The sequence below is a fragment of the Podarcis gaigeae genome (assembly GCF_964106915.1).
Source record: "Podarcis gaigeae genome assembly, chromosome: 1".
NCBI lineage: Eukaryota > Metazoa > Chordata > Lepidosauria > Squamata > Lacertidae > Podarcis > Podarcis gaigeae.
The window spans coordinates 124,418,344-124,431,424 of NC_139678.1; the positions used below are offsets into that span (position 1 = coordinate 124,418,344).

A 13,081-nucleotide genomic window follows, 5' to 3' on the forward strand; every position below is an offset into this window, starting at 1 on the left:
ACCCGCCACAGCGGCATAAAACAAAAGAAAATATTCCTGATTTAAGAATCTTTATATATCATAGAGCCAGTTTACACATTCTTATGAGTGCCTACAAATATATTTAGGAGGGGGAGTATGACTTATATGGGGGTGGCTGTTGTTTTTAGCTGACGCCCTAAGAGGTGTCCTGAAGGTTTTGGGTATACCAGTAGATATATACAATGGCCCTAGATTGTGTTAATTAGATCCAGTTTTAGATAGGATTGTTGAAGGGATGTATGGCTGAATCTGGATTGGTTGGTGTTTGGCATGCATTACATGGGACACAACAGGAATTTACCCACCTACCCTCCCCCCCCCGCCCCACATAAGTAGACCAACGTTGTTTTAGGTTGCATTGCTTTTCTGTTTCGTATCCTTTTTTACAATATTTTACAGGATGTCAAACTGATAAAATTTTACTTTTGAATTATGGTTGCTCTAAAACACAAATTAGTGTTGAATGCCAAGAGTATTATGAATATAATGACGGGACTACTTTTCAGGCTACTGAATGGGAAGAATGTAAAGCCTATAACTGAGATAATGAGAAATGAATTAGAATTTCACAAGAGGAAAATTTGGAGAAAATCGTGAACTATCTTTTAAGACAATTTGCAGCACCCCGTTCTTTGGATCTGCACTGAAGGTTGCAACACATTAAATAGGAATTGGATAATCTGCGTTTTGCTAGAGCTGAATTTACTCTGGTATTTTTGCACCACAGCTGTTGGGAGAGTGGATAGAGGCAGGGTAAAATTTTGTCTTATTGCTTAAAGCAAAGAAAAAAGTCAGAATTTTATTCCTTTGATTATTGGTGGGTGTAATATGGTATAGACAACATGAAAAGAAATAAATTTACATTTCCCAACGTATTATTCTAAATTATAGAAGAAGGTTAAGGATCCTATGAGATCCTATGAGATGTCGTTGAATTTTCTTCCCCCTGCAGCTGGTTCTCCATCAGTTGTTAGATTTCTCAAAATGAAATTCTCACAAAACCACTACAGGTCAAAGAAATTAGGGATGTTACTTATGACGTCCAGGAAAGCCCCTGGACAAGATGGTTATTCTGTACAAGACATATTTATATTTGTTAGACCCTAAGCTTCTCAGGTTTAGGGGCTTTTGACTTAGATACTCTGCTAAACTCAGTGTAAAGGTAAAGGTACCCCTGAAATTCAGGTCCAGTCATGACTGACTCTGGGATTGCGCGCTCATCTCGCTCAAGAGGCCGGGAGCCGGCGCTTGTCCGCAGACAGCTTCTGGGTCATGTGGCCAGCATGACTAAGCCGCTTCTGGTGAACCAGCGCAGCGCACGGAAACGCCGTTTACCTTCCCGCCGGAGAGCGGTCCCTATTTATCTACTTGCACTATGAGATGCTTTCGAACTGCTAGGTTGGCAGGAGCTGGGACCGAGCAACGGGAGCTCACCCTGTCGCGGGGATTCGAACCGCTGACTTTCCGATCAGCAAGTCCTAGGCTCTGTGGTTTAACCCACAGCGCCACCCGCGTTCCTAACCTCAATGTAGGATAGTCTTATTTCTGTTATTTCTGAGAACTTGCGATAGCATTCCAGCGCCCATGTGCTGAGCAGTACTTGCCCAGTAAGCTTTTGGGGGGCAAGGCCCACCTGGTGTGCCAGCTCCAGAAGGTAAGGATGCTTCCATGGGGGCGATTAGCGTATACAGTGGTACCTCGGGTTAAGTACCATATTTTTTGCTCTATAAGACTCACTTTTTCCCTCCTAAAAAGTAAGTGGAAATGTGTGTGCGTCTTATGGAGCGTGTGCAGGCTGCACAGCTATCCCAGAAACCAGAACAGCAGGAGGGATTGCTGCTTTCACTGCGCAGCGATCCCTCTTGCTGTTCTGGCTTCTGAGATTCGGAATATTTTTTTTCTTGTTTTCCTCCTCCAAAACCTAGGTGCGTCTTATGGTCTGGTGCATCTTATAGAGCAAAATATACGGTACTTAATTCGTTCTGGAGGTCAGTTCTTAACCTGAAACTGTTCTTAACCTGAGGTACCACTTTAGCTAATGGAACCTCCCACTGCTGCCGTGCGATTTCTGTTCTCATCCTGAAGCAAAGTTCTTAACCCGAGGTACTATTTCTGGGTTAGTGGAGTCTGTAACCTAAAGCGTATATAACCTGAAGCGTATGTAACCCGAGGTACCACTGTACACGGTTTTGCATATGCATGCCATTGCTACACAAGATGTGATCCTATTGCACACCTAAAAGAAGTTGTAACAATTTTTTCCCCTCCAACCCAACAAAATCAGCAAAATCACAGCAATGTGAAAGTTAAGGATAAGCCCGTTCTATATTAAAACAGCTGTTATCTTTTACTTTATTTCAGTACATCCACTATTTGAAGGGTTTTAGGAATGCAGAGATACGCTTAAACCATCAGATAACCAGTCCCCGCTCCCCTTCATCTCCAACACGCAGCAAATACTGTATTTATAGTTGGCACTCCCACACCCGTTGCACATGAAACCTAGCTATTATTGCACTGAATATCCTGAGGATAAAACAGATTCCAACACCCAAATTGCAACCCAAGTCAGGTGCAGAAAACTGTGTGGGTGTCCTTTCTCAAGCCTATTAAAATTCTCATGGTTCTCCCTACTCTATGCTGAAGATGGTTTCCTGTCCCCGAATCCTTATTGAAACAGAGATATGTAAGCAGACAGAATGGAAACCTAACACACATCCGAGGAACAATCAGCACTCCAGAATAAATTGGCGGCTGAAATATAAGTAAAATGGGTGACCTCTTGTGCCTAATATGACCCAATTAATAGAAGATTGCCGTGGAGGAGAAAATGTTGGCAGGTTCAGCTTTTCTCGTGCTTGCCATGTTATGCAATAACAAGTTGCAAAATTCTCTCTTTTCAAGGTTCAGGAGTACTATCCCTTGCAGCAACTGTCTCCATTGGGTAGATCTTGGTCCACAAATGGGAGCATGATCTTACCTACAACAGGTCAGATTGCTAGCACCACAGCCATTTTCTGAAGACCGAAGGGGGAAAGGCCGGCAGAAAGAGTGACTGGGAGAGATGGGCGGATCTAGATATTCATGAACGATGGTCTTGTTTCCACATAACGGAAAGCCAGGATTTTTGAGACAGAACAGCACGCTAATCCAGGATGCCTGATGGCTTGGGAATTGCTCCTCTGCTGGAGCAAGCAACAAGATATTTGAACCGGAATCACAGTTTGCTTCTCCCCAACAAAACGCAACGAGGAAGTTGACAGGAAGGCTGCTCACTTGCTAACCATTGTCTGCTAGGGAGAAACAAAGCACAATCTCAGTTTGCGTGTAACACCAAGTCAAGGCTTCGTGGCTCACTGCTCCTGCCTGCACTAAAGAAAGGGGGGAAGAGCAAAGCAGAAGCAATCAAGGAGAGAGCACTTAGCACACAGCTGATAATCCATTAACCGTAGTTTATCGCTGTGTGCAAACTGGCACAATATTTTACTATGGCTTTGTATCATAATTTATAGACCACTCTACATTATACAACGGCTACCAGCCGGGCAGCTATGTTCTACCTTCACGGTCAGAGGCAATATAACTCTGTATACCACGTTTCTGGGAATCACAAGTGGGGAGAGTGCTGTTACACTTAGCTTCTGCTTATAGACTTCCCAGAGGCATCCGTTTGGCTGCTGTGAGACATAGCTGTCAACTTACAGATTTGAAAATAAGGGACCAGTAGCCTCGAAAATAAGGGATCAGCAGCCAAAATAAGGGATTTCCCGAAAACAGGTGTGTTCAACTTCTGAGCCCCTCCGAGCCAAAGGCAGAAAGCCCAGCCAGCAGCCAAATGAAGCCTCAAGCGGTGGTTCCCACAGCGAGGCAACCCGGCAAAGGGGATGCAGCAAGGAAAACCACCGTCACCTCTCCGCTGGTAGGAAAGCAGACAGCATATCTGCTAAATAAGTCTTCTGGGAAAACAACTTTGTCAGTGGCTAAATTCCTTTTCCTGGCACTCAAGTGTCGGAAACGTATAACTGAATGCCTTGATGTGAGTTATCTGTGAGAGGTCTAGTACTGTGGCCCTACCTTATTTATGTACCCCTATGATGTTTTAGTTTATAATTCTGTATTGTGTAATGTTTTATTTCTGACTATCAGTCGAATAAAGGAAATTGATTGATTGGCTCTCCGCTGGGAAGCGCTGAGCAAAGGTGTGTCCCCAGGCAACGCGGCCGATTTGATCGGCCCAAGGCATGCAAGCTCCACCCCCCAGTCGTTCTTAGACTCCTTATTGGGTGAGCAACGCAGCCAAGCAACACAGTTGGAGGCTCCCTCCTCCCTGGCCGGCAGGGAGGGAGGGAAAGGAGCTGCTTTCTTTGAAACCCGGGAAATTTAAGGGACATCATCAATAAGGAACAGCAGCGGGACACGGCGCTCAGATAAGGGACCTTCCCACCAAATAAGGGACGGTTGACAGCTATGGTCTACAGTGACAATGCTGGATCAAGGAGCACCCTTCAAGCAATGCACCTAATACTTCAGAGGAAGTGCAGGTAACTGACCAATTTCCCAAACCTGGAATCCACTCACCCACAGGGGCCCTTGTCTATATATGATTCAGTTTCAGTTTGTTGGCTCTCATTCAGTCCAGTATGGGTCCAGACCCTGGTTCAGGACCTGCACAGCACCTCCAGATTCAGATATCGCAGAGTTGTGTGTCATTAGTGTACAGACAACACTGTGCTTCAAATTTCCTAAGTGGCTTCATATAGTTGTTAAATAGCAATGCCGTGCAGCACTAACCATCAGTAGCAGATCTCAGGATGCAACTGGGTGTGAAAAAACGTGATCGTTTTGAGCGATGCCAGCACTGGAAAAGCCTGTTGTACCAGAAGTAGAATGCTGGAGTACACTCTGGGAGCAAAGAATATGCTTTTAGCAACATTCATACCTTTAAGAACCCTGCACCCTCATAATCAAGGAAGCTGCAAAGTAGTAAATACAGCATTCAGTTTCTGGTTGGAGAGATGGCAGGGTTCAATAAAACCCTGGAGACATGTTGTCTGGGAACTGGGGCAGGTAGAGCCTGCTGTCTTTTCACAGACCGAAGCAATTTGTTGGAGACAAGTCCATGTGTTGAACTGAACAACCTTGGAACAGGTTACACAGGTGAATTTTGGTAAAAAAAACCAACCCAAAAACCATCCAAACCACACTCCAAACAGAGTAGATGGACACACACTTGTGTGCAAAATGAGAAGGCCCCATTTATGTTTACTTTAAAGTACCACTGAGTTCAATGAAACTTACTTACAAGCAAGAGTTTTCAGGGATGTAGCCTTGCAGTGCAATTTGAGACACCCTTTGAAGAAAATCCCTAACACACCTATGAATGTGGTGGATGGTTGGTGGAAAGACCATGCATGAGACACAAGGAAGGGAAGATCTCCCAGGGTGAGAGACTGGGAGGGTCCACCACTTTCTGTACGTGACACTGGTTAACAGCTACCTTTGAGAGAGGACTCTGTTTTCTCTTTCTTTCTTGGTTCTTGTTTTCATTTTAGATTAGTTTCTTTTATATTATTGTTTTATAAAAAGCTTTAATAAAATATTATGAAGAAGAAGAAGAGAAAAATATCAGCAGGTTTAGCACCCCAGAATCAAGACTGGCAAGCATGTTTAGGACTCCAACCTGAATGTGTGTTTTGGGCTGCGATCCAACACATGCATCCTAGGGAGGAAGTCCCCACTGAAATCAATGGAGCTCACTTCTGAACAGTCATGTCTGGGATTGTGGCAACTGAGACCATACCAAATCAAGGAGAGGATATATTGGAAGTGAGGAATAAAAAGAAAGGCGTGCCATAAAAATGCAAGGTTAATATATAGCCAGTAGCATCTTAGTACTTCTCATGATAAGAATCAAAGAATTGTAGAGCTGGAAGGAATCCCAAGGGTCATCTATTCCAACCCCCTGAAATGCAGGAATCTCAACTAGAAAGAATAATGGAATTGAATGAAAATCACCCTGGTGGGCTGTGAGTTGAACTGGCTATCTTTTGCCTGCCCTCAAATTATCTTGTAGACTGTACTTGGTAACCAAATCTGCATGTGTTGACCTTTATGCAACATGTGAGGAACTCAATATATGCCTGAATGCCTTTCAGGACATGAGGCTGGAACCAGACTTGTACCAAGGTCGTCAGAGCTCATCATGAAGGGCCCCCTGTCATATTTCAGTTAGGTCCATCTTTATACTTATGCTATGATCTGCAGAGATAAACCATACAATAACTTCCGGTTGACACACCCACCCACACCCCTGTTCACAGTTCCCTTTGATGTTATTGAACATGATTCATGTTCCTTGCACAAAAATGCAAGAAGGGTGATATGCAGACAGTGGCATCTTAGTACTTCTCATAACAATTATAAGAATAATAATAGGAAAGGCACACCAAAAAATGGAAAAAAGGTTGATGTATAGACAGCAGAGTCTTAGTGCTTCTCAAAATCATAATAATAAGGTGTGACCCCAAATGCAGCAAGGCTGGTATACAGACAGTGGCATCTTAGTACTAATAATAATAATAATAATAATGATAGGAAAGGCACAGTTAAAAATGGAAAAAGTTGATTTACAGACAGTAGCATCTTAGTGCTAATAATAATAATAATAAGAAAGGCACACCAGAAAATGGAAAAAGTTGATATAAAGACAGTGACATCTTATTGCTTCTCAAAATCATAATAATAAGGTATTCCCCCTAAATGCAGGAAGGCTGGTATGCAGACAGTGGAATCTTAGTACGTACTTCTCTCACACAAACAGAGAGGGAAGTGCATGCTTACAAATTATTATTATTAATTATTATTATTATTATTATTATTATTATTATTATTATTATTATCATCCAGCTCACTCTGGGCTGGCTTACAGTACATATGAGGACATAGTAAAGCATCAAACATTAAAAAGCTCCCGACGGGGGGGGGGGGGCTGCCTTTTAAAAAGTCAGGTTGTTTCTTTTGCCCAGTTCTCCGCCCCAGAGCAGCTGAGGAAACGCAGCCAGATGGGCGGGCGGGGTATAAATAACAAAATTAATAAATAATAGTAGTAGTAGTAGTAATAATTGTGGAAGCAGGGGGGGTGGAAGGCGTCACCCGAGGTCCTGCCTTCCCTCCCCCCCCCCCCCGCGCCTTGAAACCGTCCAGGGTCTTGTTCCTGGCGAAGCACCGGCCGCCCTTTCTGAGGAGAAAGAGACTCCCCCCCCCAAAAAAAAAAAAACCCGCTAACCGGCCCGCCGCTCCCTCTCCGACCGGCCCCTCACCAAATACTCGGGGTACTCGAACATGTAGGTCATGCTGCACCGGTTCTCCTCGTACTGGAAGAGCACGTCCCGGACGCCCAGCAGGACCAGCGCCGCCAGAGCCCCGTAGAAGACCGCCGCGGCTCCGGGGACCTTGCCCGCCTCCAGCCACATGCCGCCGCCGCCGCGTCTCCGCTCGCCGGGTCTCCGTCCGCTTCCTTCCCCCGGTTCGCCTCACTAGTGGGCTACACACAGACAACCCCGCGTGGGGGCGGGGCAAAGCTCTTTGGGGCGGGGCCAGGGGCGGGGCCGGCTTCGAAGCGTAAAGGAGAAAAGGGTGGGTGGACCCGTCGCCATGTTTGGAAGGTCGGAGGAGGGCCGAGGGCCTGCTTAGGCGCCATGTTGGGATTCCCGGAGGGCGGGCAATACTGGGGGAGGGGGAGGGGAGAGCTTCTTGGCAGGGTCGGCGTTTAAAGGGGTTTTCGTAAAAACAACAACTTTGGAGGATTTTTAAAAAATAATAATATGGCAACCCTAGTTGTGTGTACACCGATTCCCACACTAGTGGAGCTGTCTTAATCACGTCTAGATTTCGTTGGGTCTACTCTAGTTACCGTTGATACAACCTAGTTAGATACAACCCAAAGGAAGCCTGTCAGCACAGAGGTTAATGCAGGGGTAGGCAAATTAAGGCCTGGGGGCCGGATGCGGCCCAATCGCCTTCTCTTTTTTTTATAAAAAAATTCTCTTTATTAATTTTCATACACACATATACACACATATGTACAGAAAATAAATTCTTCACGGAAAAAAAAGAATAATAAGAACAACATAACTTAATTATAAGGGGGGGGGGGGGACCAAAGACAAACATGTAAGTTATTGACTTCCCTCCACCTCAGTTTTGGGTTATGTAATACATTTCCCCCCGCAGTTTATCTTTAAAACTTTTGTATGTCGAAGGGTTATATTAAGCCTACTGTGATCTTTGGATTTTTTAAATCTACTTCAATATAGGTTATGGATTTATTCCATTCTTTAATAAACTTTGTTTCTTTCTGGTCTCTGATTTTTTGTGTTAATTTTGCCAATTCTGAATATTCAAATAATTTACTTTGCCAATCTCTTACTGTTGGGATATTGATTGATTTCCAATTCTGGGCGATTAAAATTCTAGCAGCTGTTGTTGCGTACTGGAATAAGGTCTGGTCCTCTTTCTTAATTTCACTGCCAATCATTCCCAGAAGAAAATTTTCAGGTTTTTTAACAAAAGTATATTTAAACATTTTTTTTAGTTCATTATAAATGAGCTCCCAGAAGTTCTTGATTTTTTTCACAAGTCCACCACATGCGGTAAAAACTATCTTCCTTGTTTTTACACCAATCGCCTTCTCAATCCGGCCCACGGATGGTCCAGGAATCAGTGTGTTTTTACATGAGTAGAAAGTGTCCTTTTATTTAAAATGCATCTCTGGGCTATTTGTGGAGCCTGCCTGGTGTTTTTACATGAGTCAAAGGTGTGCTTTCATTTAAAATGCATTTCCTGGGTTATTTGTGGGGCATAGGAATTTGTTCATTCCCCCCCTCCATATAGTCCGGGCCCCCCACAAGGTCTGAGGGACAGTAGACCGGCCCATGGCTGAAAAAGGTCGCTGACCCCTGGGTTAATGGGAAAGATCAAATACATTGTAACAAAGAAGTTTCTCCTTTTTCCTTGAAAAGGTAGATCTAGCTGCTGTTATACCTGCTCTGTATGAAAGCAATTTGCTAGAAACAACCGTGTGCAGAAGAACGTATAAAAAAACTTAAGAGGGATAATTCCCCAGACACAGTTGCAGATCCTACTTGTTACTCCAATACTGTTCATTCTTCGCTGTCTCTCTTATTTGCTTTTGGGCCAAATTAAGGTAAAGGTAAAGGGACCCCTGACCATTAGGTCCAGTCGTGGCTGACTCTGGGGTTGCGGCGCTCATTTCGCTTTATTGGCCAAGGGAGCCGGCGTACAGCTTCCGGGTCATGTGGCCAGCATGACTAAGCCGCTTCTGGCGAATCGGAGCAGCACACGGAAACACCGTTTTTCTTCCCACCGGAGCAGTACTTATTTATCTACTTGCACTTTGACGTGCTTTCAAACTGCTAGGTTGGCAGGAGCAGGGACCAAACAACAGGAGCTCACCCCGTGGCGGGGATTCAAACCGCCGACCTCCTGATCGGCATGTCCTAGGCTCTGTGGTTTAACCCACAGTGCCACCCGCATCCCATGCCCTACCCTAAACATTTTCAATCTAACATGTACTTATTTGCCTACTTTTACACGATTCTGCCAATGCATTAAGATTTTCAGGAGACACTCTGTTCTGCATCCCACTTCCATCCAAGGTTAAATCAATGATTATGAGGAACAGGACATTCTGTAGACCATGAAAACTCCCTTCTTCATTTGGTCCCCTTCAGCTCAGCACGTAAGGACAGTTGTTCTTCTATATGTTTTGGATTTTTAATTAAATGCCTTGGTAGATTTTGAAAGTTCTCAGATTGCTGTTTTATTATCGAGGGTATGTATTTTATGTAAATCAATATCCTAATTTAGATGTGCTTTTATTATTAATCATTATTGGTTCCATATAACACTGATGATTTTATCATAATGATAGTTCATGCTTTTTAATTATGTTTTCACACATTTTGATTGTGCTTATATAAATACATTTTTATTTGTTGTCTAGCAGTCTTTAATCCTGGGATTGGATCAGCATTTTCCTGCTTAATTTTATGTGTGCATGTTTATAGAAACCTGAAAATATGCAGAAGTACTAACAAATGGACTCAAGCTTTGCCACGATACTCGTACCATTTATTTGTAAAAATATCCATCTGAATCAAGCTACGCAGTTACAACTAACACAGCATTCAGTAGCTGAAAAAGATATTGAACTGTGCCTAGGGTCTAAATTGATCTCTTATACCCATTTTGTGCAACCATGTCATTTAATTACATAGTTATGTCACTGAAGTTCAGTTTATGTTTTTTAAAAAATAACCAGCAACAAACACACTGAAACCATTCAACAACATTTCATATTGTTTATTACAAACAGTTCTTACAAAATGTAACACTGGCACCAGATTCATATCACCATGGTTTGTAAAGATATATTGCACATGCTAAAAGCATAGAATATGAAGACAAAACTACAAAAAACATTAGATATTGGCTTTTTAAATATTTATATCACTGCATTACAACCATGTATAATTGTATTTTATACACACTCAAGATTGTCACCATTTTAAAACACCCTTCTCAATAACACTAACCTAAGGTTTGTTTTGTGTAATAAGAAAGTGTTTGCAGCACTGCAGAAAGTTATGCACAATTTCTATACAAATTTAGCATATTAATTTCCATGTTTAACACAAGATTTAAAAAAGAAACATTCAAAGAAAGGTTTGAAATGAAAATGTACATGTATTATATTGCTTCAGTATCACTCAAATGAAAGACAAGTCACAAAACATACCAGCATACACAAATATAAAAAGGCACTCTAAAAAGTTTCTTAGATGATAAAAACCCAAACACATTGTCAAGTTTCTGAACAAGAGTAGACAAGAAATTGAGTTTAAGCATTTGATTCCTAGTTCAGTACAGCAGATGTTTGCTGCGGAAAAGTACCAAAACATAATGTGGTGTCCTTTTAGTAGTGATAAAAACCAAACCAAACCCTGAGCTAGTTCATCTTACAATTGAAACAATAGAGACCAGCAAGCAGTAAGTGCCATGCATTATAACCCTGCAGTTGAAGTTTCACAAGAATTAAATACTAGTTGTCAACACAGAAATGTGGGCATAGAAGGGGACGCATGCATTACTACTCACAATCAAGTTCATGCTTCTCAGTCATAAACACATTTACTTGAAAGCAAGTCCCACCAATTTCAATGGAACAGACAGAGCGCTTAGCCTCTGACAGATTTAACAAATAAAAAAAACAGATCAAACCTGATCTTACCTATAGTTTAAATACAGTACCTTGTCTGCTACAAAACAGTATTGCCATTTAGATTAGAGAATAGTTAAGAGTGTAATCCGCATCGCACTGAAGTTGATTGCCAGTATCTCGCTTATATTTTTCTTTAAATGGCTGTGGATTGCACTGTTCTTTTACACTTTAATGATACACTATCAAAAATATTGGGTCTAATTAAAACATTGTCTTTCCAATAGGCTTGGAATTAGCGGTAGGGGAGAAAGGCATCTGGGGCAGAAAGACAGCCTACTGGGATCTCCAAGGCTGGATCTATACTGATTGTAAAAACGGTAAAAAAAGAAACGTTACGTAGCTCTCCATTGAATTTTACATTGATGGTTTTACATTGCTCTACAGAGCCCTCTGGTGGCCACACGCTTATAACGCATCTATAATGTTTTAAACTGACCAGCGTAGATTGGTCCCATGCTGGAGAAGACGAAACCCCAGAGAACATTGCGGAGCTAGATTTAAGGCAGCGTCTTAGGTTCCTAATATGCAGCCAAGACCTAAACACATGAACTTAGAAGCAAGTTCCACTTGGTTCAGCGGGGCTTACTTCCATGTAAGGATGCAAAGGGTTGCAGCCCAAAAGGCAATCCTGCAAGTACCGTATTTTTCGCTCTATAGGACGCACCCAACCATAGGACGCACCTTGTTTTAGAGAGGAAGAACAAGAAAAAAAAATTCTCCCCCTCTCTGCTCAGCGCCCCTTCAGCGAAGCGGGAGAAGAAACGAAGCCCCTTCCATTTCTCCTCCCGCTTGGCTGAAGGGGCGCTGCGCAGCTCTCCCTCTCTACGGAAGCCAGGAGAGTCTTGTTCTCCCGGCTTCAGCAAAAGGAACCTGAAGCCTTCAGAGTGCAGCGGGAACTCATGCTGTGCTCCGAAGGCTTCAGGCAGCTATTCCTGAAGGCTGGAGAGCGAGAGGGGCCGGTGCGCACTGACCCCTCTTGCTCTCCAGGCTTCAGCGAAAGCAATGCGAAGCCTCCGGAGCGCGGAGGGAGCTCTCCCTCTGCACTTTGGAGGCTTCACGTTTCTATTGCTGAAGCCAAAGAGCCTGCATTCGCTCCATAGGACGCACACACATTTCCCCTTAATTTTTGGAGGGGGAAAAGTGTGTCCTATAGAGCAAAAAATACGGTACTTCCAGCTGCTGTCAGTAAACAGTGGGATGGCATCTAGTGCTGCCAGACTTCTGTTTGTATAAGGGGGCTTCTCCTTCCTCTGTCCCGCTGCACAACCTTAGGATCTGTTCCAGAGGATTGGGATGCCCTCTACAGCAGATCTGGAGGGCACATGGGAGAAGGAGGAGGAGGAGAAGTCGGCTCACACAAAGTTGGATTTCACACCTCGATGCTCTAAAGAAGAAATAAAGAAGAGTAAATATTCTATCTGCTGTAAAGCAATACAACACCCCTGCTCTTTAAACAAGCGATCAGCCTAGAAATAAGAAGAAGCAGGTGTGCGGTTTCTACTCAGTTCTACGCAGACACCTTTCATTTTAAGTGCTCCAAGTATCATTGCTGTTCAGCAATATACTAGAATGTTTTTTTTCCCCCCGGTTATAAAAAGTTACAGTACTGAGAGGGAAAACTCATGGTTTAGATGCTCAGTTTTCCCAGTGCGGCTGACACAGAAAGAAAGAAGGAAACAGGAATCTTTAAAAAAGAGGTTTTTGCATTTCAGTTTTAAAGGGTTGGAAATGTTCCATTTTACAATCACCACCGATCTG

At 43.2% G+C, this 13,081-nt stretch overlaps 1 protein-coding gene across 1 annotated transcript in view; it reads right to left on the bottom strand.

Moving 5' to 3' along the window:
* Nucleotides 1-7,612, bottom strand: part of PGAP1 (post-GPI attachment to proteins inositol deacylase 1) — a 52,811-nt gene extending 45,199 nt beyond the window's left edge. Inside the window, exon 1 of the mRNA XM_083706658.1 lies at nucleotides 7,341-7,612. Within this exon, the coding sequence (XP_083562784.1) occupies nucleotides 7,341-7,493 (153 nt within the window). The 5' untranslated portion in view covers nucleotides 7,494-7,612. The remainder of the gene's footprint in view (nucleotides 1-7,340) is intronic.
* Nucleotides 7,613-13,081: the final 5,469 nt, after the last annotated feature.